General features: G+C 43.5%; 1 protein-coding gene across 1 annotated transcript in view; it reads left to right on the plus strand.

Moving 5' to 3' along the window:
• The window catches only part of ZNF277 (zinc finger protein 277), a 102189-nt gene that overhangs the window by 41084 nt on the left and 34100 nt on the right, over positions 1 to 27005 (plus strand). Inside the window, exon 2 of the mRNA XM_075558569.1 lies at positions 18010 to 18211. Within this exon, the coding sequence (XP_075414684.1) occupies positions 18010 to 18211 (202 nt within the window). The remainder of the gene's footprint in view (positions 1 to 18009; positions 18212 to 27005) is intronic.

A 27005-nucleotide genomic window follows, 5' to 3' on the forward strand; every position in this document is an offset into this window, starting at 1 on the left:
ACACACACACACACACCCTCCCCCTTCTAATGGAACGATGTTTCTAGAGAGCTTGCCCAGATAGATGTATAGATCTTAAAGTGACCGAGCTGCAGCCCGAGAGTGCTCAGCTTTTTAATGCAAGCCAAGGGGAGAGCATGGTAGGAGGTGTGGTATTCACAAGGACAGCTTTGGACTGACTGTAACCTCTCCTGGCTCACAGTATGGTTAGTGCTAATTTGTTCTTAGAGATGATTCACCTATTTCCCTTCATTGCTTTTTTTTTTTAATTTGGGAAAAACGATTCTGCAAGATATATTTTCTTTGCTGATTTGTTAAAGGCTAATGATCTAATTATATCAATAAAGGTAACTTAATGACAGGAAACCTTTGTTTTATTACTGGCACTGTTTCTTAGAAGGTTTTGTAAGCAATGCAGAAAGTTAAAGAATCACTAAATACTTATTTTTTTATGCTAAGACTGTCTTGTTGGCACAGTATCTTGTTAGTATAAAAACATGCTGTTTGCATCTCTAGAAATTATTCTTCAAAGGTTAGCAATTCATGAGGTTATCGTGATTTCACATTTAAAAATGGGTTTTAAATGGATACTTCTGGCAGGGGAAATTAATAAATAACAGAACTCAACTTGGTAGGAATTAATTTAACCATTCACAAAAATGAGAACGGAGCAGCAATAAATTACCATTTAGTATATTTCAGAAGAAAATTCTCATGGCAAGAAGAGGCAAGAGGAACCAAAGTTTTTCCTCTCATAATCCAAATATGAAGGTATTTGCTCAGACAGAATATAAAGACTGCCTGATTCCAATCCCTTCCGCTGCTCGCGGGCTATGTAACCGTGGACATATTTATGTCTCAGGAGAGGTCGCTCTTCCACGCCTGCAACAAAGAGCTGAATTTATGGTTGCCAGACAGTGGAGCTCTGTTCTTGTCAGACGTAAACTTTCTGCAGAAAACAGACTGCTCACCCTTTTCCCATTGGGGACCTCGTGGTGGTCAGCACCTGGCCAACTCTCCGAAGCAGGAGTGTGTGCAGATTGATGGGCCTGTATCTCTGGCAGATGAAGTTGTTCCCAGTTGACGGACTCCGGGGTGTGTGTCACTGACGCTGTGGGATGAGCGTATAACCAGTTAGGATTCTTACTACTGAACAGTAATGAAACAGCCGTCCTCATCACACGGCATTTATGTGACTGTCCTCACAGGAAGAGATTGTCTATAGACTATCTCTTGGGGAGAGACTGCCTGTCAACTTCCCAGCTGAATGAATGCCGCTGGAAAGAAGCTGCCAGGTACCGCCACCTTTCCCCCTCAACCTGTGCGTGGAGAGAGAGAAGCCCCTACTAGGACTATGGAAGCCCAGCTGCTAGAGCTCCAGGTCACCAGCCTGGGCAAGTGTGGCACCGCCAATGTGTCTACTCCCGTGTGTGTGTGTGTGTGTGTGTGTGTGTGTGTGTGTGTGTGTTCACCAGCCTGCTTGTCAGGCCGATTGTGAGGCACCTAGGGGCGCGTGTGAACTGTCAGCTCTCAGCCAGCAGTCAGCCACCCCCACTGTGTGCAGTGTTTAATCCCCCTGGCGTTTAGATATCATTCTATTTCTAGACCATTGAGCGTTTTATCTGTTTCAGATTTCACACTTTTGTGAACCTCCCAGGCATCTTTGAGAAGCTGGTGAAATTGTAACCCTTGCCCCTGAGAGAGGTCTGTGTCCATGTGCTCGATCTACTACATAGCTCCTGGGGTCCACCGAACCCACACCCTGCTCTTCAGTACTTTCTCAGTGCAAGATCAGAAACATCACCCTTGAGAACAGACTAGCTTCCGGTTGTAGGACTTTGGATAAGATACTGTTGCCCAAACCTGCATGTCCTTATCTAACTTTATTAGCCAATTGAAAGAAAGGGGACACTGTTAAAAAGAAACAGAAAGGGATTTTATTGACTGCACCAGCAGGTTCTCAACCTGTGGGTTGCAACCCCTCTGTGTGTCAAAAGACCCGTTCACAGGGGTCACCCGATTCATAACAATAGCAAAATAACAGTTATAAAGTAGCAACAGAAATAATTCTAGGGTTGGGAGTCACCACCACATGAGGAACTGTGTGAAAGGGTCGTGGCCTTAGGAAGGTGGCGAACTGCTGCTCTAGACAGACCTCTCAGTTGAGACATTGGCTCACGGAGGACAGTTGGTTAGTTCAGTGTGGTCTTCCCAGTGACTCTTGGTTGGGTGAATCGTGGAGAAGAGGATCTTGGTCCAGGGTATCGATAACAGAGAGTAAAGCTGATAACTGGAAAGGGAACGCGTGTCTGGGCTGAAGCATAAGGAGAACAAAGACTGAAAAGGGTTGGAAGGGCATTGAGAGCCCCGTGTTCCTATAGGGCCACTGGCTACCAGAAGTCACAAAACACTAGATAGCATGTACAACGTAATCTTAAGCTAACACTCAAGCCATCGAGTTGATGCCTATGGGAGATCCGCCCCTGTGGATTTCTGAGACTGTAACTCTGCACAGGAGTAGAGAGCCTCGTCTTTCTCCCTCAGAGCAGCCGGTGATTCCTCACGGCCAACCTTGTGGTTAATAGGCTAAGGCATAGCCACTATGCCACCAGAGCCCCTTGCAATTCAGTGTGAAATAATTACTTAAAATAACCCACTAAGTTGCGAGGTTAAATGGCTGTTGTAGGCGCTAATAGGCAGTAAAGGTATTGCAGCAATATCTTCAAGAGCAGAAAGTTTTTATCAAATTATCCAATAACACTTGGGTGTTAGGCTGAGTTGACTAGAGAAACAAATTCAGTAACACTCATATGTGTAAGAAAGAGCTTTCTATCAAGAAGTAATTATGTATCAAAAAACACAGCCCAGCCCTGTCCAACTCAGGTTCATAAGTCCCTCTTTCAGACTCATGAAGCCGCATGCAGAGATGCAGAACATAGGAACATTATAGGCCACAGGCTGGTGGATGAAAAGTCTTGTGGATCCAGTGGTGATAGGTGCATCTCGAAGCAACCGGGGCCTGCCAGCAGAAAGGTGAAGGCAGATCGAGGCGGGGAGGGAGGTTCCCAGGATTCTCCTTATGAGGAGGCCACATCCTCAAAGAAGCCCCATGAGTCTGTGACTTGATTGACAGGTTGAACTCCATCCCTACAATTTTATATATCTTCAAATTGACATGAAATTGTGTAACTACCACAACTTGGAAGCCAGAGGGGGCCAGTCCTGACCTGGGAGAATACGAATTGTTTGCCATTTCCTCTAGTCTGTCTGCGGCCAAGAGAAGCCTTTGGGAAGCAGCAGCTGCAACCGTACCCAGGAAAAATAGCTCTCACCTGGAATAGGGCCCCCATTCCGGCTGTGCTTCCCTGGAAAGGAAATAGGAACTCCAGAGGTGGCGCCGTGGTTCCGAGTTGGGCTGAGTGAAGTAGATGGGCTTTCCCATAAACAGTCTTGGAAATACACAGGGACAGTGCTCGCTGTCCTACAGGGTCACTCTGAGTCAGCAGCCACTCGAGGACAGTGTATTGAGTTTTTGAGGCTGCAGAGATTGGTGGCCAACCTTTCTGTCACTCTTCATGAGATAGAAAGAAAGAAATTGAGCTCATGTTCCAGCCACCAAAAGATGCTCTTCTGAGACCTGGTTTCTGCGACTTGTGGGCTGTTTCTTGGCCCCCATTACCCTCAACCTCCAAACTGCTGATGCCCAACCTCCTGATAACTGACCCCCATTCAACTTCTACTTCTGATAATTAATCCTAAGAATAAAGGGCAAAGATTTAGCTACAAGCTTAGGTATTCACTATGACACTCTTTATAAAAGCAAGAAAAGTGAGCAATTTAAATATCTTAACACAGAGGAAGAATTGAGTGAGATAAATTGTGTTATATTCCAGCAACAGAATACTGTGGTTGTCGTCAATAATATAGAACAATATTTAATGATGTGGAAAATTACCTGTGGCATAGCAGGAGGGAGAACGGCATTTACTGGAGGGTTTTTGTTACTAAGTGTATTGTGTTGAGGTTCACAAGGGAGCTTCAAATAGTTGGTGGAAACACTCTTTCCATCTGATCTTTCCAGGAACTTTTTGAAACTCCCTTGTATATGTATATCAATATCAGCCCAGATTGTTTTTTTAAGTAAGACTCTGGATGCTTTTTTGCTTGATTGTGTACATGCATTCATTTTTTGTCATCAGAAAATTTTCTGTAAAAACTACAAAGCTGAATTGGAAAAAATCAAAATATTACATCAGCCCACCACAAGAAACAGAAGATGATCGAGAAGTGTTACTTCCACTTTTCAAAATAAGAGACCCAGGTGAGGTCCACTTTGGGATCAGAAAGGGCGATTTGCTTGCTCTGCTCCTCCATTTGCAGGTCATAAAGACAGGAGTCAGAGCTGGGGGAGGGGTATTACCATCGCGCTGCAGGGAGGCAGGCCACCCTTTTTCCGGTGACTGGCATTCTTATGCTTATTTTTTTTAATTATTATCATTACTGGCTGGCTGGTAGGTCACTAACAACAATCCTTGGTTATCATTGTCTATTAAATCACACCCCCCAAATGAAGACTTGTCTGGCTGTGGGTGAGACTTCTGAGAAGTTCTGATAAGACCTTGGAAGACTTACTAGCACATGGGAACAGCAAACTGCATTTTGAAAATAATCATAAAACTGGGGTCTGTGGAAATTTGAAAGCCTGACTGAAAGCTCTAAATTTATTGCAGTTCATTTTTCCTTTTAAGTTGCTTTCCACTGCCAGCAAGTCAGTTCTAACTCCCACTAAACCCTATGCAGGGTGTCTGATGCTGTAAATCTTTTCAGGGGCAGAGAGCCTCATCATTCTCCTAAGGAGCAGCAGGTGGGTTTGAACTGCTGACTTTAATGGTTAGCAGTCCAGCTTTCACCCATCAGCAACAGAGCCACCAGCACTCAGTCATTCACTGCCATTGGGTCGGTTCAGACCTATAGCGACCCTATAGGACAGGGTCGAGCTCTCCCTGAGTTTCCGGAAGCTGTGCCTCTTTGCAGGACTAGAGAACCTCCCTTTCTCCCTCAGCCACCGCAGAGTAAGTAAATTGTACGCTCTGCGAATGGGGTCTGAACAGCTGTATACATTGAAAATGTCCTGGTGGATTGGCTATCTATGTACTGTCAGGACTGAGGGCCATTGCTCTGGGATACAGAGTCACCAAAGGTGTTAGTGTCAGTCATTTTCGGTCAAGGTGGACATCCCAAGGCAGCCAGCGCTAATGAGGAGAATCAGCAGCAGAATGCAGTGCATGCTGTCACACGAGTAGACTTGTAGCAGCTGCTGTTTCTGCTAGCCACCTGTTTGTTCTCTGGTTTTTTGGGGGTTTTTTTTCATTCTGATCCAGAACATGGAAACATAGTACTAGATCTGAAATTCTGGCCCTAAAGTCTATTGTACCTTGCTTTATTTTCCAGCATTTTATTCTTCAGCTTCGTTATTAAGAGTTTTCTGCTATGGTCACGTATTTGTGGAAGATTTTTGTAACATTGTGGGCAGAGGCTTTGTGCTGCTGGACTTCACTGAAGAGACAAGAGAAGATCTCAGTAGACAAATAAATTGGAAGATTACATTTTTTTTTAAAAAGCCTGACAACATAGACCAAATCTCAAGTGTTTTACAGAGCTTTGAGAGCAGACTATAATTTCATAACTGTGCCTTTTAAAGCGAAGGTCAAGTTCTTGCAGGTCCAAGTAACTTGACGCAAACGGAGTTTTTAAGTGCCTCAGAATGAGGACAAAGCTACACTACCAGGCTGGTACGTGTCTAGAACTGAGGAAGTGAAAACCAGGCGTTGGGATCTTAGTTGCTGGATGTAGGAGGTCTTCAGGGTGTATGCTGTTCTTTGCTCTCCTCTGGGCACATCTCACATCCTAAGTTGTATTGCATTTATCTGTGAACATGTCCAGCCTCCTTGGCAGAATAGGTTATAGGTTTTTTTAAGGGCAAGGTCTCCCCAGTTTTTCTTCACTTCCTCCTCAAGATCAGGCACATCCTTTTCACTGGAAAGTAGGCCCGAAGGGAGAATTACTTTTCAGGGAAACATGTTCAAAAATTGGGTGAAACAATGGATATCTTGCATAATTCTAGAAAGACTCTTGCCCAATTTTAGAAAAACCTCTAGTCTCCACACCATGACTAGAAGACAATTTGTTATCCTTTCCCTCCTCGAATCGTTTGGGACCTTGCCGTTACAAAGCTGCTTTCTTGCTGAGAAGTCTATCAAAGAGGTCTTTCAGGTTTCAGCGATTAAGAGCCCTAGAACAGAACCCCAATGGGTTTACCCAAGGCCGAGTAGCCTACCAAATAGTACCATAGGCAAATCTCACTGTTTTAATAATAAGTTCATCTAAAGAAGTTAGAGCCCAATTTTTGTTTTTGTTAGGTGCTGTCAGGTTGGTTCTGATCCATAAGAACCCTACATTTAACAATGACAACTGCCCTAGCTGCACAATTGTTCGATTTGAGCAGCCACTGTGTCAGCTCATCTTGTCGAGGGTCTTCCTCCGTTTCACCGCCCCTCTGCTTTACCAAGCGTGATGTCCTTCTCCAGGCACTGGTCTCTCCTAACAACCCGTCCAAAAGTAAGTGAGATGATGTCTCGCCATCCTCAGGTCTAAGGAAGGTCCTTAGAGTATTCTTTACCAGCACCATAAGTCAAACCTGTCGTCCTTATTCAGTATTTAGCTTTCATGTGTGGATGAGGCCATTGAAAATACAATGGCTTTGGTGGAGCGCATTTTAGTCCTCAAAGTAAAGTCCCTGCTGTCCAGCACTTTGAAGAGATCTGGTGCGACAGACTGACCCAATGCAATGTATCCTTGGATATTTTGGGGGGACTGCTGCTTCCATGAGCATTGATTGTGGAGCCAAACAAGGCAAACTCCTTGACAACTTGAGTGTGTTCTGATGATCGTTGAGTTGTAATCCATATAGAAAGTTGCAATGGTTGATCTCATCAGCGAGCGAGTGCTTCAATACCAAATTAGTCATGGCTAATGCACCATCTCAGCAATCGGTCAAAAAGGACCTGGCATAAATCTTATCAGTTTTAGAATTTGTTATGGTATTTTGCTATTGACTGCTTGTTAACAGAACAAATAATATCTTTGATGGCTTTTTTTCTAAATGAAAAAGGTTTCTACATAGATATTGATTTGAAAGTACTAGTTGACTTTTTCTTTAAACTATTAGTGTGTATAAAAGAAAAATGCATTTGCAGAGTAGTGAACAAAAATAATACTTTCCATTTTACAGAACAAAAACTTTTTTTCTGGGAACTAGTTGATATCTAATATGCACTGGTATGAAAAATTCAAATATTCTAAAAGAAGAATTAAAACCTGTGATTATGTGGTATTTTTGAAAGCCCATATTAATGTGTTTTCTGTTTCTAAAAAATATTCTGTGCTATAGACAGAACTATTTATTTTACTGAAAAATTATTTAGGTTAATGAATTAAGACATTAAACATGCGAAAGTAGAACAGTGCTCTAAAATAAGATTATATAGCTATTTAACTTTGTAAATAGAGATATATTAGTCCCACAACACAGAAATTTATGGCTCTATCAAGAGCACTAATTATATTTAATAGGGAGTGTCAGACAGGTAATTTGCAAGTTTCTAGTTGCCAACCCATTTCATTAAAATATTGACTAGACTACTAATTTCCAAGTAATTGCCTGTCAAATCAAATCAGTTAAATGAGGTTAAGTGCAACTTTTTGGGTTCACTGTGAAAAATTCACGTGGCACCATTAGTTACAAAGGACAAAATAAAGCAAAAACCCTATTGCCATGGGATTTATTCCAATCCCTAGCTACCCTGTCAGACTGAGTAGAACTGCTCTCTAATGTTTCCAAGACTGTCGATATTTCTGGGGACAGCTTCATCTCTCACCCATGGAACAACTGGTGGATTTGAACCATCAATCTTGTTATGTTAACAGCCTTTAGCAGTCCAGCGTAATCCCACTGTTCCAGCGAGGCTCTTTACAGCAAGCATTAGTAGGCCAGTAACTCCTGAGATCTTCCTGAGTCTGAGTCTACCAGGCTGAGGTAGTTAGTTTATTGTGCCAACCTGGCTGATAAACACATGTGGGGTTAATTGAAGGGCAGAGGGATAAATGGCTCAGTGAGTCTCACCTTTCTAGTTCTCAGGTCTCTTGCATTGTGATGGTCGGACCAGGGTGCAGCTGCCTTAGCAGTTCCCTGCTTCAGCTGGCAAGGCTGACTTCCTGCAAGACATCCCCCAGGTGAAGCTGCATGGACCTACCCCAATGCAGCCCTGGGTGCTGGAGCAGCTGTGTGGAGACCCGTGCCAGCGCTGAGATGTTTACACGTTCACTGATTAGGCTTTCCTCCTGCAGTCAGCATCACTACATGTGTTTTGTGAGATGGAGGAGGACTTTGGGGATTGGTGTTGGACATATGGGTTAATGTTGCACTTGTGGGCTTGGGCAGCACTGGGATGGGATGTTTTCTTGATGTGCACTTAACCTTGATATAAAACTCTCTTATACATGAGTTTCCTTGGATTTGTTTCTCTAAAGTACCCAGACTAAGACAGGCCTCTTCCAATGCTGCTTTTCTCTGCGTAAAGCCAGTTTCCCTGGACTCCCATCGACCCTGACTTACGCCGACACTGAATGTCAGAATAGAATAAGAGTGGTCATCATTTTGCTTCGTTTCCTCACTTTCATCAAACTTTTTTGCCCTTTGCTGCATAGGCCCTCCTGTCAGAACCCACCAGCATAGCTTGTAAAAGATCATCCCAGTTAGTTAAAAAAGCGATGAACTGAAGTTAAAATGTTCATGGATTTTTGTTTACTTTCAGCTTTGCTGTTGAAAAATCACATTTCCACAGCCCCCGTGTCTGCCCCATGACTACTTCTGCCCCCTACTGGTGAAAGAGACATTTAGTAAAGGGTTTAGTTAGTCTCAGGAACCCTAGTAACTTGGTGGTTAAGCACACAGCAAGTTCAATGGAGGGTTGATAGTTCAAATCTACCAACCACTCCACAGGAGAAAGACCTAGTGGTTAGTTTCTGCAAGGATTTACAATCTTTGAAAGCTTGTGGTACAATTGTGCTCTGTTGATGGATTGACTCGACATCACACAGATATAACTTTGAATTCCGTTTGGAGGCCAATATCCTAGTCCTGACCTTATAAAGTAAAAACTTGTAGCAGCTTTACATTGAAGTGCGCTGATGTATATTTTACATAATACAATATAAAAAGATACAAAAAAGAAGTCATAGAAGAAATTGTATATCTGACACAGAAGAATATTTAAATTATATAGCATATGGTCATTTAATCTCTTGGATTCTAAATTTCATATTGAGAGTAAGCATTAGCACTAGTTGAACTAGAGAATGGAACATATTAACCATTAAAACATTTTGCAACAGTAGAAACATCTTAATTATAACAGATTCAAATATTCAAACAAATCAATCATATTAATTATATATAATATATCTAGCTTCTCTTCCAGGATTTGTTTTCCTCTAAAATGTCATGACTATATAATATTTCAAATAGCTGCTGCTTCTGCATTATTAGTACTACTCTACTATCGATGTAGGCACTCATTTATTGAATGAGTTAAAGTAATATTGCATAATATAGAAACAAGAAACACATACAATCTGTAGCAAAAAAAAACCCTGAATTTGGAGTTCTTTAATATTTAGGAGAAAAAAGTATTTTGCTCTTTCACCAAAGTTATCTAAAAAACAGAACTTGATCATAATGGTTTTCAGCATTGCTGTTTGTGGGGGACCAGATTCCACAACTGAATGGGTCCTAGGGGCATTGTGTAATTGAAGGGTGAATTAAAGAAACGTCAGACAAGGCATGCAAGGGCTCGCTTCTTCCATGTGACCGGAACCAGGGAGTATGGGAATGTATTCTCTAACAGGCTTATATAATTTCAGGCATGCAAAAGATGTACTAAGGCTGTGGTTCTCAACCTAATGCCACAATCTTTTCATACAGTTTCTCATGGTGTGGTGACCCCCAACCATGAAATTATTTTTGTTGCTACTGCGTAACTAATTTTGCTACTGTTATGAATCATATTATAAATATCTGATATGCAGGATGTATTTTTGTTGTTACAAATTGAACATAAAGCATACTGATGAATCACAAAAACAATATGTAATTATATATTGTGAAATATGTATTTCTAATGACAAATCAATGAAATCTCGTCTTGAAGCACGGTGTAGCATGGGTCACAGTCTTCACACCAGGTCCTCTTTTGTGGGCCTGTCTGCATGTGGGCGGACCCACTGGAGATGATAGAGGAGCAGTGGAAATATGTAGGCGACCCCTGGGAAAGGGTCATTCGATCTCCCCAAGGGGTCACGACCCCAGTGAGAGCCACTGTACCAAGGGCATAGTGTTAACGGGAAAAGGAGGGACTCGGGGCATGCCCAAGACAGAAAGGCATTTCCATAGCAAAATGAGTGGGATCTAGAGTGAAGAGGACGGCCGAACCTTGGTCATTTCTGAGCTGGTGACCCAAGGGTCCCTGAGCTCCTCTCCAGGGGAACAATTTATGATCCATATCAGAAGGGAGTGGGCTCTACTCAGAGTGGGATGGTCTGATCGTTCTTGACGGCACATAACCTTCAGGCAGAGAGCCTTCAAGTAGATAACCTTCATACTTAGAGTAAGCAGCCCTGTGCTTGCAAGTAGCACCTTAAGATTGGCATTAGTACCAGAGACATTCTGGGGAATAACTTTCTAGTCAGGAGGATGTGACTAGGTTACCTCGCCAACTCACAAGCATCAAGGTCTCCCTTCAAGAGAATTCTGGCTTCCCAAGCTTCTTCAATATGACGGTGGAGAATTTGTCCACATACACTCTCTTCCCCGGTCTGTTCCCCACCGTTGTTAGGTGCTGTTAACAAGTCAGACCATCAATAGAAATTCCTCCAGCTTCCCTTATCTCTGTATCACAAATCTCATTGTATTTGCTTTCTTGTCTGTTGATTTATTACGGTGTACTGCAGAAATAACAAGGTGATCAGGGAATACAAAAGCCTTTGAATTTCAAAAGCACAATAAGGACTAAACAGCAAGTAGTTGTGAAGTGATCAGATTCTTCTTCCAAAGCCTTTGGTTTGATTCCGATTCTTCCCATCTGTGTTGGGACCCCAGGCCATGTAGTTCTAACTAATCTGAAAACCTTTCTAATGCACTCTGTGCACTTGATGCCCTTCTCTCTGCAGGCTCAAACTCCTGTCCAGACTCGTTATAATCTGTAATGATAATAACATAAGACCTAACCTTTATGGAGGATTTATTATGCATCAAGCACAGTGCTATGTACTATACATTAATATCCTCATTTTACCCTCGTAAAATCTCTACAAGGTAGATATTATGATTCATCTATTTTTTTAATTGTAAGATACGTTAAGTAACTTGCCCGGGATTGGTTAATGGGCCTAGGACTCCTACAGCCTGACCTCTTCTTTCTCCTCCTTTCCCCCTCATCTGATGCCCAGATCTTACAGAAGGTTTTCAGTGTTTCACGTAGATGATTGGTAAAGCTGTAAAACTGTTCTCTTGACTCCCTGTCTCCTTTGTCTCGCCATCCTTCTGTTTACTGCCTGTCAGGTCTTTAAGAAAAAGCACCACTCCAGCTACTTCCTTGATAAAGAACATTCATAGAACCGACCTACAACTTTCAAAGTAAGTGTGTCTGGGCCTGGTGTGAAATGTGAGCCACGGCCATTTGCATCCTTTACTTACTGATGTTCCAGCCACACAGTTGACCCTTTGCTATTGTCCGAGCATTGTGTTAAATTAGTCATCTCTCTAGAAGTCTGTACAGTTTGGAAAAGTCCGTCCTTCAAGAAGACTCTTCTTCATCTCTGCTGTCCAGCCTTCCCCTTGGTGCTTGGCTTATATGGTCAGTTTGGAGTATGTTGACTTGAACTCTGGTTAATAGTGTGCGTGTTTCCTCTTTTCCTCTGGATAAAAACTTCTTTCGGAGGTGGTGGTGGTGGTTAGATACCAGAGTCCATTCTGACTCCTAGTGATCCTATGTATGAGGGGAGCTTCAAAGTGCGGAGGAAAAAATGGAATTAAATGATACTGGAATTTTTCCAAGAACTATTTGAAACCTTCTGGTATAACAGAACAGAACACCAGTCAGTCTTGTGCCATTCTCATAATTTATCTTACAATTGAATGCATTCTTACAGCCACTGTGTCACCCGTCTCCCTAAGGGTCTTCTTTTCCACTGCGATTGTTCTTCTCCAGAGACTGACCCCGCCTGATAATACGTGCAGAGTATGCAAGTAGCCTCTCACCATCTTTACTTCTAAGGAGCACTCTGGCTATACTTGTTCTGAGACAAATTTGTTCATCCTTCTATTTATGATATGTTCATATTAATTAAATTGCACTAATATAAAGAAAAAACGAATGTAAGAGAGGTGTTTACTTGGGATACTCAAGGTCTGTTTACAGCATTTCCAAATAAAAAAGGCAGAAACACGCTCTGCCAACATGGACACGATGGCGATTAGATAATCAGAGTGTGGTGACTGTAGCAGCTCACTCGATATCCATCAATTACTGGATTTTTTTCACATACTATTTTTCGGAGTTGGACTGGCCATGTGGTGTGGGTGCACAAGTTGAAAGGGGAGTGATGTGTGAGGTGCTCTGCAGTCCCCTCGATGTCCTGCTGAGATGGTTCTCACGGTGCTTCGTGGATGGGAGGGGGTGGTTTCTTGTTGTCTGAGGACAGGAACCGCACAGGTGTCTATTTTTCCCCTCAAAGCCTCGCTCTACTTGACATTTAACGGTAAAAGCAAGATGGAATTGGCCTGTTTTAGCACACAGATGAGTTGTGGATTTATGACTTGTGTTCTCAATAAAGACACGAGCCCTTATCACACAGTGGGGAAAGCATTGAACTGCTGACCGCAGAGTCCATGGTTCAAACCCATCAGCTGGTCTGTAGAGAAGGAGGAAGAGGTCTGTTCCATAGAGATTTCCAGTCTCAGGAACCCTAAAAAAAATTGTTCTACCTGCCCCATGGGGTGGCTGTGAGTCAGAGTTGACTCCATGACAGTGGGGTTGGTTTGGGTTTTGTCTCTATATCATACCTCATACTTATAGAGACTTTGTAAGAGAGAGTAGAGCTTCTTTCTCCCATTAGGTTTCTAAGGGTCACTGTGAGTCAGCATCAACTTGATGGCAGTGGGTTGGGTTTTGGTTAAACAGAATCTTGCAACTCACAGTGTGATCTGTGGTCGGATGGACAAAAGGCCACACCCCTTTCCTCTTCCTTCGCCTAGATTGTGTAGTCCTGCCGGCCAAGAAGCCCTCATGGGGCTCTGAGTTGCCATTGTCACATAGGGAGCAAACACCAGGGAGGGGGAGCTGGAGGAGGTGGCATTGTAGGTCCAGCCCCTGGGAGGGGAGAAGGGGATGGCAGGAGGGCTGCATCCATTTTCAGACTGCAGTACCATTCATTCGCAGCAAGCTCCTGCGGGGCCAGTGCTGGTGAGTCCTGTGATCTACATCAGAGAAGCCCCATTTTCCGCCAAAACAGTGTTTCTGCTGCATCCAGCCCTAGTAAGGATGGTTGGCCTCGTTGCCGATGGGATTTCACACTGCAGCACCTGAGGCCTGTCAGTTACGCTGAGGGCAGCTGGGAATTGGCTGGCACATTTCCACAACCACCACACCTACTGAATACAGATCTGCCTTGTAACCACATCTCCAAGTGATCCATGTGCACATTCAGCTGTGGAAGAGCTGTCCCTGAGTAATGATCTGTACTTTGGAGAGCTTACTCTGAGTAAATACAATGTAATAATCAGCATAGGATCTCTTGGAAACCCTGTTTCCTTGGAATGGCATACTTTACAGTTCGTCTCAACAGAATTGCTGGTCGAAGTGAGAACTGGAGCAGATAATTTGTGCGGTCAATTTGTAGCAAATGTGCAAAGCCGATTTGGGGCCAAAACAGAATTTCCAGGATGTTTCACCTCTTTAATGAAAGGTGCTAGATGTAATTTAATTCCTTTTGCTTTTATTTTTACATCCATTGCCTTCTTAACATGCGTTATAGGACAGAGATCTGATTTTTGTGACAACAGCTGGAAACAAGGAAGCTATTAGGCAAATCCTACTGAGTTATGTGTGCTGGTCCATTGCTTAATATCTGGTGGGGGGGGGGGGTTCCCTTTTAGGACAGCCTAGACTATCTAGTAGTCTGGGTCTCAAGGCATTATCTCCTAACATAGGGACTTTCTACATGAGTTCAAGATACCCACCACCATGTGGTCAGGAGAGCCACAAGACCCCTATGATCAGCCTCTGAATTATTCATTCCCAATTAGCATTCTTCTCTTGGCCACCCTATAGGACAGAGTAGAAACTGCCCCTGGGAATTTCTAAGACAGTATACCTGTACAGGAGTAGAAAGCATCATCTTTCTCCCATGAAACGGCTAGTGGTTTTGAACTTCTGGCCTTAGGGTTTGCAGCACTATTCATAACCCATGACAATTGCATTCCCTCGGTGTACTGTTCTTTTTTTTCTTCTCATCCAACGGAATGCCTTTATTAAGTGCCAAGGGTCAAGTGTGTTCTACTCTGTACAGTTCTATGTTTTAAAAGCTCTTCGGGTGATAAAGCATAAACAAGTTAGGAAACCACTCCTCTAAACTACAAGAAGGGTTACTCCCTCACCTCCCGCCCCCCAAAAAAAATCAGAAAAAAGCTCCTCCGGGCAGAAAGCTTTTGTAGTTGGCATGTTTCCCACTGGGCAAGCATCAAGCAACTTGCTTTGAGTTCTGAGTTAGTGCACCCAGTGGAATCACCGGAGAAGGTTTTCTCTGGTCACAGTGAATTTTTTTTTAAGGCAGTTGAGCTTAAACCTCATTTTCTGTGATTTCCTATTAAAGATAACAGCATGCAACTGTGAAATTTTATTTCCTGCTCAGGAAAAATGCCACAGAAACTGTTGTGATGTTGAACACAGGTCACAAGGACAGTGCTATGGGGAAAACTCAAGGGTACAAGTGGTTTTCTCATTTCAAAAAAGGTTAAATGTCGACTGAGAACAAACCTTGTCCTGGACACCCTTCAACTTGCCAAACGGACAAAGATGTTGCCTCTTAATACGTTTGGAGTTCATTCCACCAGGTTAGACTGTTAATCAAGATTTCTATTTAGAGGTTGTAAAATGATTGCCCAACAGTGTGTGACCAAAAAAGTCTGATTTGTGGCAGACGGGGCCTGCATTTTGTACCATAACAATACACCTGCTCAAGCAGCCATCTCAGTATGCCACTTTTTGACAAAACCCAGCATGCCTCTCTTGCCCCACACTTCCGTGACCTTGCTCCATGTGACTTTCTTGTATCCAAAATGCAGAGGGACTGGAAAGGCTAGCGATTTGACGACGTAGAAGAGGAAGTGCAGGAATGAATGAGGGAGAGAGGGAGGGAGGTGCTCTCAGTCATCCAAACAGTGAGTTTGAAAACGTTTCTAAGAATGGAATTGCAGATTTGACAAATATATTAAGTGGAATGGAGAGTACTTTGAAGGTGATAAGATTGTTTTCTAAACAATTTTAAATACATAGCTTTGAAAAAAAGCCATTTTTGGGGGGGGGTACCTCCGCATATATGTAGGATTCAAAGCTGTCCAATATAAACTCCAGTGATCAAGTGGTACAATTTACTCTTCATTCTTAAGGACACTTTTTCTTTTTTTAGTAGAAAGGTTCCTTCCATGTAAAGAGTAAAAAAACTTCCCAACTAAATACACATACTTTTATAACAGTCAATAATGTGGATTATTATCTCAGCACTCAGTGTAATTTTTACAATATTTATTTATTACCATTAGGCCTGTTATACAAAAGTGTAGACCACAAAAGATCTGGCTGTGATCGTAGGTGATTACCCCAGGTTTAGGAAGAACTGTCCTTTAAGACAGCTGCACTTGTTCCCTGGAATTGGACTTCCGCAGGAACAGCCGTCGAGGGAGAGAGACTTTCTGCCCCGTGAAGAATGACGGGCTGGAAAATGTACAGGGAAGTTCTGCGCCGCCCCATGGGGTTGCTATAAGTCAGAACTGGCTCCATGACAGTGTCGGCATCTGACCGAGAAACAGCAATAATGGTGGGCCGAGGATTGTAGGTTTCATCATTCAGCAAACATTTATTTATCAGATACCTGCTTTGTAGCAGTCATTCATCAATTGCAAGATTCTGATTTAATAAATGCATTAATGTAATTTAATAAATTAATTTAATAAATGCAATTGTGCTTATTTTGTTAGTCATGTTTCTAAAGTGCTTCTATGCCTTACATATTCTCCCTACTATAACGTATACCCTGTTGTTTGGCCTTCTATATTATTAATAAATAAATTTTTGAAACAGAAATAAGCAGCATGATTCAGTACACACAGCTCTGTGGAGCAGGTCTGGGTGACAGTCAAGATGCCATCCTATAGAGACATCTCTTCTCCAGCTCAGTGTGGTGGCTACCATCCCCACACCCCCATAAGCCCAATCCCATCTCTGTCGTCACCCTCGATTCTTTTCACGTCTCGGTTTCACCAGACAGCTTGAGAGCCCTTCAGCCCTGCACGTGAGGAGCATGCAGCGTTGGAGAGGCGGGGCCAGCACTCGCTAGATAAGCAGTGACTTTCGGTTCCGTGAGTGAGTGAGTGAGTGAGTGAGTGAGTGAGTGAATGTTGCCCATGCTTGCTCTCACATCATCTGTCCAGCAGCACACTGTGATGGAAACAATAATCCAATTAGGCAGGCTTTAAAAAGTAAGATAAGATAATAGTCATGAAGCTAGAATAATTAATATGTAACATAACTCCACAGGCTTTTGTGGGACAGCTATCTTGGTTTCTAAAGAATCTTCTCTGCGCTTCAGCAAACGTCGGACCTTCTTCTGGTTGCCTGGATAAGGGGCCTGCTGCCGAGACCGCTCAGCTGCTGACAGAGAGGTCGGCAGCGGACCCATCCAGCGGCTCCATGGGCCACAGAAACGGCCATTGACTCCGATAACAAAGCCTACCCTGTCACAGGAGGTCACTGCGTTCAGAATCAACTGGACAGTGCCTTCCACCTCCAGGGGGAGTTGCCGGTCACTGACTCCTCAGCAGCCTCCATCAGGTGACAGGCCCAGCCTGCCTTCCTAGCACCTTGAAGAGAAGTCTTCAACCCGCTAGATCAAGAGCTCAAATGCAGGGCTACAAATCGTCCCAACCTCAACTCTTAAAAACACTGTCCACGACGTCAGGAAAGGCCTGAGCATGGATAGGAAAACTGGTTACCCATTATGTCTCCTAAATGAGCATTCCTCTCCTTGTTCGCGGGGACCTCAGTCGTGACACGTAATTGCTCAATAAGCAAATGATAGGCACACATCAGCTCAGAAAACTGCCACGCGGGCCGCCTAGCCTGGGCTCCATCATCGCATGGGTGAGCGGCCTTGGTGGCATGACGAATAATCAGAAGTAGGCAGCGTGTGCAGGGGCAGTGGGAAGCAGCTTAGAGGACTGGCCTGGGAGCCTCCGTTGCCAGTCCTCTCACTCCCGGCCCAGGTCTCAGTCGGGCCTCAGAGGCTGAGCCCCGGGGATTGCACCCTCCCCGCTCCAAGACCTCCGGCGTGGCTGCCCTTGGCCAGTGTCCAAGAAGAAGGGCGGCACGCTGCCCTGGTAAGCGGCTTTCCCCCGTCACGCCAGCAAGTGGCACGCGGGGGCCACGTTGTCATCCTCGCTGCCTCTGGCCTGGGGAAGCTGTTTGAGATGATGTTAGAGTACTCTCCTTCCCAGCACACGGGGGTTTTCTGTTTGGAAGTCATGTAAATAACTTGAGGATCCTTTTAACGCGGGAGGTGAGAAATCGTCCCAAACGTTGGGTTCAGCTTTACTTTTTCTTGTGTCGCCTCTCCCAGGCACTAAGGATTGTATCCTGGAGGCCCTGTCCCTGCCAGAAGGTCCAGGTGGCACCACCGCTTCAGCAGGTTCTCCATCTGTGCCTTGTATTTTCTGTGAAGAACATTTTCCCGTGGCTGAACAAGACAAGCTTCTGAAGCACATGATTATCGAGCATAAGATTGTCATCGCTGACGTCAAGTTGGTTGCTAACTTCCAAAGGTAAGTCTCCCTTCTGTCCTTGAAAGAATTACTCCTCCGCGGGAGAAGGACATTGCTTATTGGTAGTCATTCTCTGATGAGTTTGGGAGTTGATCGGCTTGTTCAGCTCTACCCAGAAACTTCTGAAGTCATTCTTTCTTTCTTGTTTAAGTTTTGCTTGAGAATGTCACTTACTGGAACTTCTCTTGCAGATTTTGGAAATGGCAGCTTGCCGCTGAGTGGTGAGATGGTTGGCATTGTGAACCACTTCTGGGTTACTGTTCTTCGCATGTTTCAGGCCAGAGGCAGTCTCCAGTAGTGTGGCTGCTTCCAGCTATCTCAGAGCAGACCTGGTCCCAAACAGCAATGCTTGGGAATGGGGCCCCACGGGGTAGCCGCAGACAGCTCAGTTTAAGTGTCCTGAGGCTGAAAGCCAGACAAAACTGGTTCCTGCAACAAGCTGAAGGGGCTTGTGTAGGGAATCATTCGCTGGCAGAGACAATGGGAGGAAGAGGGGCCGCCTTAAGATAAAAGCAGGCGGAGGCAAGTGTTTGAGGAACTGCCAATTTTGGTCATATGTGAAAGGTTCTTTGGATTGTGGAACATGACCTCCACAACCATGCGTAAAGTGAACTAGAACCTAATTTACAAGCACCTAGCTTAACGTGATGCATACTGGTAGGCAAGTGAAGAAACATACGCATTCCTTCTGTGCCCATTTGTAATTTCTGGAAGCAGTTATTAAGAGACACACCTTCTATCGGGCAGCTCTAATGGAGAAATTCTGTTCATTACTGATCGCAATTTGGAAAGTGTTTTTCCATGGAAGCAACATCTTGGTGACTACTGACTTGATATCGTCTAATACATTTTATGATTTATGCTTAGTTCCTATTTTGGGATATTCAGTTATGTTTTTTCTACAAAATGATGAGAGAAACCTAGACATTGTAGTATCACTACATCTAAACACTAAATCCAAGACCACATCATTGCTAGCAAGCACCTTCTGTCTTAGAACAGGTCTTATGAAGCAGCAGCTATTTTATGAAGAGTCCAAGCAATCCCAGAGCTGAATGCAAGCTTGGCAGTTCCTTGTCGAACCAGCAAAGTACTCAGGGCTGCTCTTCCGCATTCCAGACCTTGTTAAAGTATGAAAAGCAAGGATGTCACTTTGAGGATTAGTTGCACCTGACCGAAGCTGTGACATTTTCAGTCCCCTCCGATGTATGTGAAAGTTGGACAGTGAATAAGAAAGACTGTAGAAGAATTGATGCATTTGAATTATGGTGTTGGTGAAGAATATTAAAATTAGCATGGACTCTCAGAAGAACAAATAAATCTGCCTTTGGAAAAAGTTCATCCAGAATACAGCTTAGAAGCAAGGATCGGAGATTTCCTCTGGGCCTATCATCAATAGAGACTAGTCGCTAGAGGAGAACACCATGCGTAGTGAAGTGAAGGTCAGTAATAAAGAGATAAGCCTGTCGAGGAAATGCATTGCTTCAACAAGTTCCAGCAACAGCGATTTGTGAAGGTGGTGTAGCACCAGGCAGTGGCTCATGATGCACATGAGGTCAATGGGAGTCAAAACCAAACGCACTCACTCTTTTTTTTTTTTCACATTTTATTAGGGGCTCATGCAACTCTTATCACAATCCATACATATACATACATCAATTGTATAAAGCACATCCATACATTCTTTGCCCTAATCATTCTCAAGGCATTTGCTCTCCACTTAAGCCCTTTGCATCAGGTCTTCTTTTTTTTTCCCTCCCTCCCCGCTCCCCCCTCCCTCATGAGCCCTTGATAATTTATAGATTGAACAGTCGTGTCTTGAGTTATCAATAGACAATTTTTGTTGGTCAGAAACTCAATTATATTTAAATTAAAATTTAGCCTTTTAAACTTCTCTATCCATTTATATTTATTACTGTTAATATTATCATTCCAAGTCTCAAAACACAATGCATGGCAACAGAACCAAAGAAGAATGAAATTTGGAAGGCTGCCATATTTCAATAAGTCAGTGCAATGTGACTTAAGATGGAAATGTTCATTACTTTTCTTTCCTTCCTATTTTTTATTAATCCTTTTATTGGGGGCTCTTACAAATCTAACGACAATCCATCATTCAGTTGTATTAAGCATACTTGTATATAGGTTGCCATTAACATTTCCAAAACATTTTCTTTCTACTTGAGCCCTTGGCTTCAGCTCCTCCTTTTCCCCCGCATTCCCCCACCCTCCCGCCCTCGAGAATCCGTGATCAATTATATATTATTGTTGTTATTTTATGTCTTACACTGTCCATTGTCTCCCTTCACCCACATGTTCGTTATTCGTTCCCCTGGGGGGTGGGCTATATATCCAACCTTGTAATGGGTTCCCCCTTTCTCCCCCCACCCCCTCTAATCCCTTATCCTCAGGATATCACTAGACAATGACTAAAATTTAACTCTTGAGCAACTCTCACCCTGAGTTCTAAATTATCTAGACTTGAAAGTCGGTTTGTGTTCAAGCTGTAGTAGCCAGAATTTTCAGAGTTCATCCTGACTGTCCGCAAGCCCGGACGACTCCCTTCAATGCACGCCCTCCTCCACTGTACCTGGCACTGTGGATGAAGAGCTTCTCTGAGCCTTCTGTTTCCGGGCTCCTTGTAGCCATTCACCATTGCCGTGTTTTCAGTACACTTTGGTGCTACCTGGTCAGGGAACAGAAATGGAATAAAGTAGGATAGGTTTGTTCCACTAAAGCCAAATCCAGTTCCATCGAGTCAATTCTGACTCATACTGACCCTGGTGGACAGTAGGACTGCCACACGGGGCTTCTGAGCCCCTACATCTTGCTGGAGCAGGTTTCTTCCACAGAGGGGCTGGTCGGTTCAAGCAGCCAACAGGTCAGAATCAGCTCATTGACTTGGATATGTTGAGTAGCTATCATGGCATTATTCACTCTTCCTATTTTGGTCACGGATATGTATTGAATCAGTGGTGGGTAGACAGGAGAATAAAATATTATTTACTAGGTCTCAGGGCTTGGGAGCCAATTAAACGCTGGAATCACTTAAATGCAGTAGTATACTGAAGATGCATGCTTTCATTAAGAAGACACCTGATAAAGTTGTTTTTTTCCCCGCATTATGTCATGAACATGTATCCTTAGAAACCTTGGCTTTCCTTGTCATCTTTCCTAATAAAATATTCACCTTCAGACAGTAAACATGCAGTTTGTTCAAAATAACAGGATTGAACTGAGTAAACACTGTTGCTTTTAAATGTCTGTTTACACATCTAGTCTCCTGTCGGTAACACCCTCTTCCTATTCAGGAAAACTAAAAATTCTCCAAAATAAAACAAGTAGTACTGATTAGTTGTGACTGAGTTTACATGGAATCAGCTCAATATTAGACGACTCTTCTAACTTCAAAAGGCAGATGCTTTTTCATTTCGCACAATTGCCAGAGTCAGCCTGTCAAGCCCAACTCATGGACCAAGTCTTTTGTCATGTAGACTAAACGATTTTCAACTTTTCAAGCACTGACTCTCTGCCAACCTATTCCTGCTCAAAGCAACCCTGGAGGACAAGTCTCCACGCCGATTCATTCCTTTGGAGAGCCGAAAGCCTCTTCTTTCTCCGGAAGCACAGAGAGTGAGCATAACCCACCATGCCACAGGGCTCCTAACTAACCCTAAAGTTCTTAAAAATCATAGGTTGAGGGTTCAGGAGGAAACAAGTAAGAGGCCCAATTGGTGCTTCTGAAGCCCTGAGAGCTGCTTTCCACACTGAAGAATTCCCATGTGGATCACTTCTCAGAATGTCACTGTTGCTCCCCGAGACAAGAATGAGGAACATCTAAATAAGGGATAAGCGGTGAGGTGACCATGTACTTTATAAAGAAGTAAGTTCCAAGCTTTCATGTTAAAGACAGTTTATATTTTCTTTATTGAAACAGTGACCATAAAACTTTCAGGGGAATAAAACCAAAACAGAAATTAAAAATCTATCTGTTGAGCTCATTTAGCATAGATATTTATTCAGAGCCATTTCCTCACGTGACATCGTTGATACGTTGCTCGAGAACAAAAATGTTAAAAACTCAGTGATGCTTGTTTCTCTGCATAGTAAATTCCGTCTATTCGGGACTGCTTAATTACCAACCCTATCTCACCTCTCTGTGCCTCTGTCACCAGAGCTCCCTGGTTACGCTGAGGGCCAGAGCAGGGAAGAGGTTGACTTTTGTGAGACATGGCTTTTTGTTTGTGAGAAAATTTCATGAGCTGTGAGTTGAAGTCAGACATATTTGACTTCACACACACACACACACACACACACACACACACACACACACACACACACTGGTGATCTAGTAATTACTTTTATGGTGGTTTTTTTTTAATAAAGAATGAAATGCTTTGCAGGCTGTCTTCTAAATAGAGTTCATGCCTCATATTATTTCTTGCTGGCCTTTATATATTGAGCAACTGCAATTGTAACTTTGAATAAGCTGAAGAAATAGGAAAAACTAAAGAAAAGAAGATTAAATGATCCCTTAACCTTGGAAAATGTATTTTGGTTAGTGGGACACAAATATCGCAGGAAGCCTGTCTTGAATGACTGCTATCTGCAAGCTGCTCTGGATGGAATTCAATTTTTCTGACAGCCTCTACCAAACACAAGGCATGTGCACATTGACACCTCTGGATTTTAATTATAATCTAAAAAGAGCATTGTTAAGTTTAACTAAAAATGTATCTTAACTCAAATTTAGACCCTGCTCAAATGTATATTGTGACTGAGGTCTCTTTATATAAACATGTAACAAAAAGATACTCTGTATAAATTTCTATATTTAAATTGTTTCGTGAATTACAGTTGTAAACAGATTTTTCTCTTTGATTTTGTGGCTGCTCCACCCACATCTGGAAGGGAACATTCACAGGACAGCACTGCCCCTGTCCTGTTGCCGGCTTTACCACCTTGCCTCACAACCAATCACAACGTCTCGCAAATGTTCCAAAAACATAACAGTCGTTCCAAAATGTATTACTCTGTGTCTGTAGAGTCATGAATAACCTTTAACCGATGCCTAGGAGCCCTGGTGGCTCTCTCCAGTAAGCATGAGCTACACTTACCACAAGGTTAGAGGTTCAAACCCACTAACCCATCTGAGCGAGAACAAGGCTGCTATCTGCTCAGAGGGCCTATAGAGGGCTGCCATGATTGGAAGGGAGTCGATGGCAGTGGGTTTGGTTTCTGGTGGAACCAGTACCAGACTGCGCATTTGGCAGTGCCTTTTTGGTCTTCTTCCTGCCGAAAGCCCTGTCTACCTGTTTGAGGAGAATCACAGGTTCTACCGCACAGAATCTCTCGATCTCTTAAGTCAGTGATGCTAGTTCCTGATTCCCAGTGCCTCGACCTTGCATTAGGTCCTGAGAGAAGACAAACACACTCTGGCATGATCCGTCTTTTCTGAGATTAAGGAGCCAGTCATTGGAGACAGACGTTCTGTGGCTGTTGGCAGCACAGCTTTGCGATCCCTGCAGGAGGGTTAGTTGGCATTTTTTGTCTAGTCCAGGGGTTCCGATCAAAGAGCGTGAGCAGTAGGTGTCAACGTTGAGGCCTTGGCAGGAATATGGAGCCGTTCAGACCGAGGGCGGCTGTTGGCCAGCACATGGTCCTGGAAAGGGCAGGCATTCTTTCTGCCTGTGGAGTTCAGTCGGAGCGTGTGTTTCAGCCTTATCGACGGTCCCCTGTGGTCATTTGAGTGGAAGGTTGCTCAGTATCCATGAGATCAGGAATTCTAGGGGGTTCTCCCACGTCTCGGCCTCCCTTTTCCTTTAATTCTTGCACAAATTTGTCCCTTCGTGATAGCCGGGGCACGTGTACAACACTGAGTTTGGCTTTGGAGCCAGAGAGGCCGAGATCAAATCCCGATTCTGACATTCTAGCTGTGTGTGACCTCGGGCAGTTCACAGTCATCCCTGAGCTTCTGCCATCTGCGTGCACCTTCATTGCCCCATGGCCTGACTCTTTCGGCTTGCTTGTTAAACGCTCGATGACATATTGCTATTGTTATTCCTCTGTACTTCCCTACTCTTGGCTAAATACAATGTTCTTTCTTCTAGAAGTAACTAAACCCATTACTCTCGAGTTGAGTCCAACTCTTAGCAATTCTCCAGGGCCGAGTAGAACTGCCCCTTAAGGTTTCCTAGGCTGTAAATGGCCACGACTCTCTCCCATGGCGCACCTTAACCACTGCACAACCAGCGCTCCTATGTAAGAATAGCTGACGGCTGCTAAACACCCAGGCTCTTGAGTACTGCTCTACATGCAGTGTGCTCTTCTCATCCTTGGTGACTGGTTTTGCACCGAGCAAACCGAATATCCAGGAACACTAACTTTAAATTCAGGTTTCTATCTGAATGCAAAGTCAATATTGTCCCCCGAGGTAGTGATAAAGTCAGTTATCAATGCAACAAGTGAGGATTTGATCAGTCTCTTTTTGTAATTTTGATCAATCTTAATTTCAAAGAATATTCTTCCAGCACCAAATTTGTGCAGATAAGACAGGGACGATATTGACCCTTCATTTAAAAAAAAAATCAGGGATGATTCAAACAGCTACCTGATGAGTAGGCCCGAGCTCTCCCTTGGTCACCTGCTTCACCTGGTTTCTGCCCAGTCCTTTGGTAAGTCCCTCTTCTAGACAGCCTGTGTGTGCAAGTAGTTGTCCATGCCTTTTAGCAGGCTGTTGACCAGACTGTAGTAATGCTACGTAGGACAGACCACTGTTCTCAGTCTTGTCCAAAGGACATTGCCAAGCTGGACCTCCATGGAGTGGGAGCAAGGAGTGGAGAGCACCTCCCGGGGATCAGCTCCGAGTAGCCATCAGAGAACTCCAGAGAAAATTTGGCTTTCCATCTTTTATAATCAGCTATTTCTGCACCTGCTCGTGCCACCTAAATGTTATTAGACATGAAAATTGATGTCTGTATATTTTCAATTGGATCAGCAGTTCATCATTTCTTCTTGACCTCCTGCCACCACTGAGAAAGAGAAGTGTGGAGGGGCAATTAGAAAGGGGTTGGGATTCTAATGGGGCACATTAGAATGTGCCTTCTGTCTCCTGGAGACTTCTGCCTCTTCCTTCTCCCTCTCCCTTCTCTCCCGGGAGAAGGTACTGGTGGGAAGTGGGAAAGTGGAGATCAAGAGGAGCTGTGTCAGACCTTGAGGAGTTAGAGGGTGCTGAAGTTGGTCCTGGGAGACGAAGGAAACTGTTTCCACCTCTTTTCCTACTTTGATGGATCTAACACACACTTAGCTTACCTTCTGCTTTGCTAGTTCTAATATGGAAACCAATGCCCTAGCCATGGAGTCATGGAGAAGGTACAGCAACTATAGTGCTAGTAGTTCGAGGCTGCACTGGAGCCTAAGGTGTGTGGTACTCAGACCTCTGAAGATCAAGTCCAGCATAGTTGTTAAGGAAAGGCTCCTCTCCTTCATTGTCCCATTAAGGTTTGCAGTATGATTGGATATGGAAAGAAAGAACAAAAACATGGGTTTGTTTTTTTTGTGGGGGGGGGGGTGTTAATAATTTTATTGAGGGCTCTTACAGCTCTTATAAACCATCCATACATCATTGGTATCAATCACATTTGTGCATATGCTGCCATCATTTTCTTTTTTATATATAATTTTATTGAGGGCTCATACAACTCTTATCACAATCCACACATACATCCATTGTGTCAAGCATATTTGTGCATTTATTGCCATCATTGTTCTCAAAACCTTTGCTTTCTACTTGAGCCCTTGGTATCAGCTCCTCATTTTTCCCCTCCCTCTCCGCTCTCCCCTCATGAACCCTTGATAATTTATAAATTATTATTTTGTCATATCTTACACTGTCCTGTGTCTCCCTTCACCGACTTATATAGTATTTATTTACTACTTTTTCTTATTGCTCATTTAGTATTATCCATTTATATTTCATGTCAACTCATGTTATGGTTCTCTCTTCTCAGAGCTCTCCCCGGGCACAGCACTAGAGCCTTAGAGAGAGAGAGAGAGAGAGAGAGAGAGAGAGAGAGAGAGAGAGAGAGAGAGAGAGAGAGAGAGAGAGAGAGAGAGAGAGAGAGAGAGAGAGAGAGAGAGAGAGAGAGAGAGAAAAGCGGTACTCTCTATTTTACCTCTCTGGGTCCTACTAGCTATTGCAGTGCCTACCAGAACTCACAGACATACCTCGTTATTAAGGGTTTATGAAGGAAGTTAACAAATTGTGCTGCCAGTGAGAAAGACCCAGGGTAGTTGTTTACCAGGACATTTTACAAAGTTCTTTCAGACCTGCTTTAAAAAAAAAAAAAAAGGGAGGGGGGTGGAAAAAAGAGGACCTGATGCAAGGGGCTTAAGTGGAGAGCAAATGCCTTGAGAATGATTGGGGCAGGGAATGTATGGATGCTTTATACAATTGATGTATGTATATGTATGGATTGTGGTAAGAGTTGTTTGAGTCCCTAATAAAATGTAAAAGAAGAAAAGAGAAAAAAATGATTAGGGCAAAGACTGTACAGATGTGCTTTATACAATTGATGTATGTATATGTATGAACTGTGAAAAGAAATGTATCAGCCCCAATAAATTGTTAAAATAAAAAAAATTTTTTTAAAAAGTGAAAAAAAAAAAAAGTCCAACAGGGCATATCACTCAGCTGTCAGCTTCAATCCGAAGGCATTCCGCTCAAGCTGCATGGGTCAGCAAACCCAGCTCCCTAAATAAATAAGAGAGCACCCACTCCAGGTAGCCTACCCTG

Source organism: Tenrec ecaudatus, chromosome 9, assembly GCF_050624435.1.
Source record: "Tenrec ecaudatus isolate mTenEca1 chromosome 9, mTenEca1.hap1, whole genome shotgun sequence".
NCBI classification, from domain to species: Eukaryota; Metazoa; Chordata; class Mammalia; order Afrosoricida; family Tenrecidae; genus Tenrec; species Tenrec ecaudatus.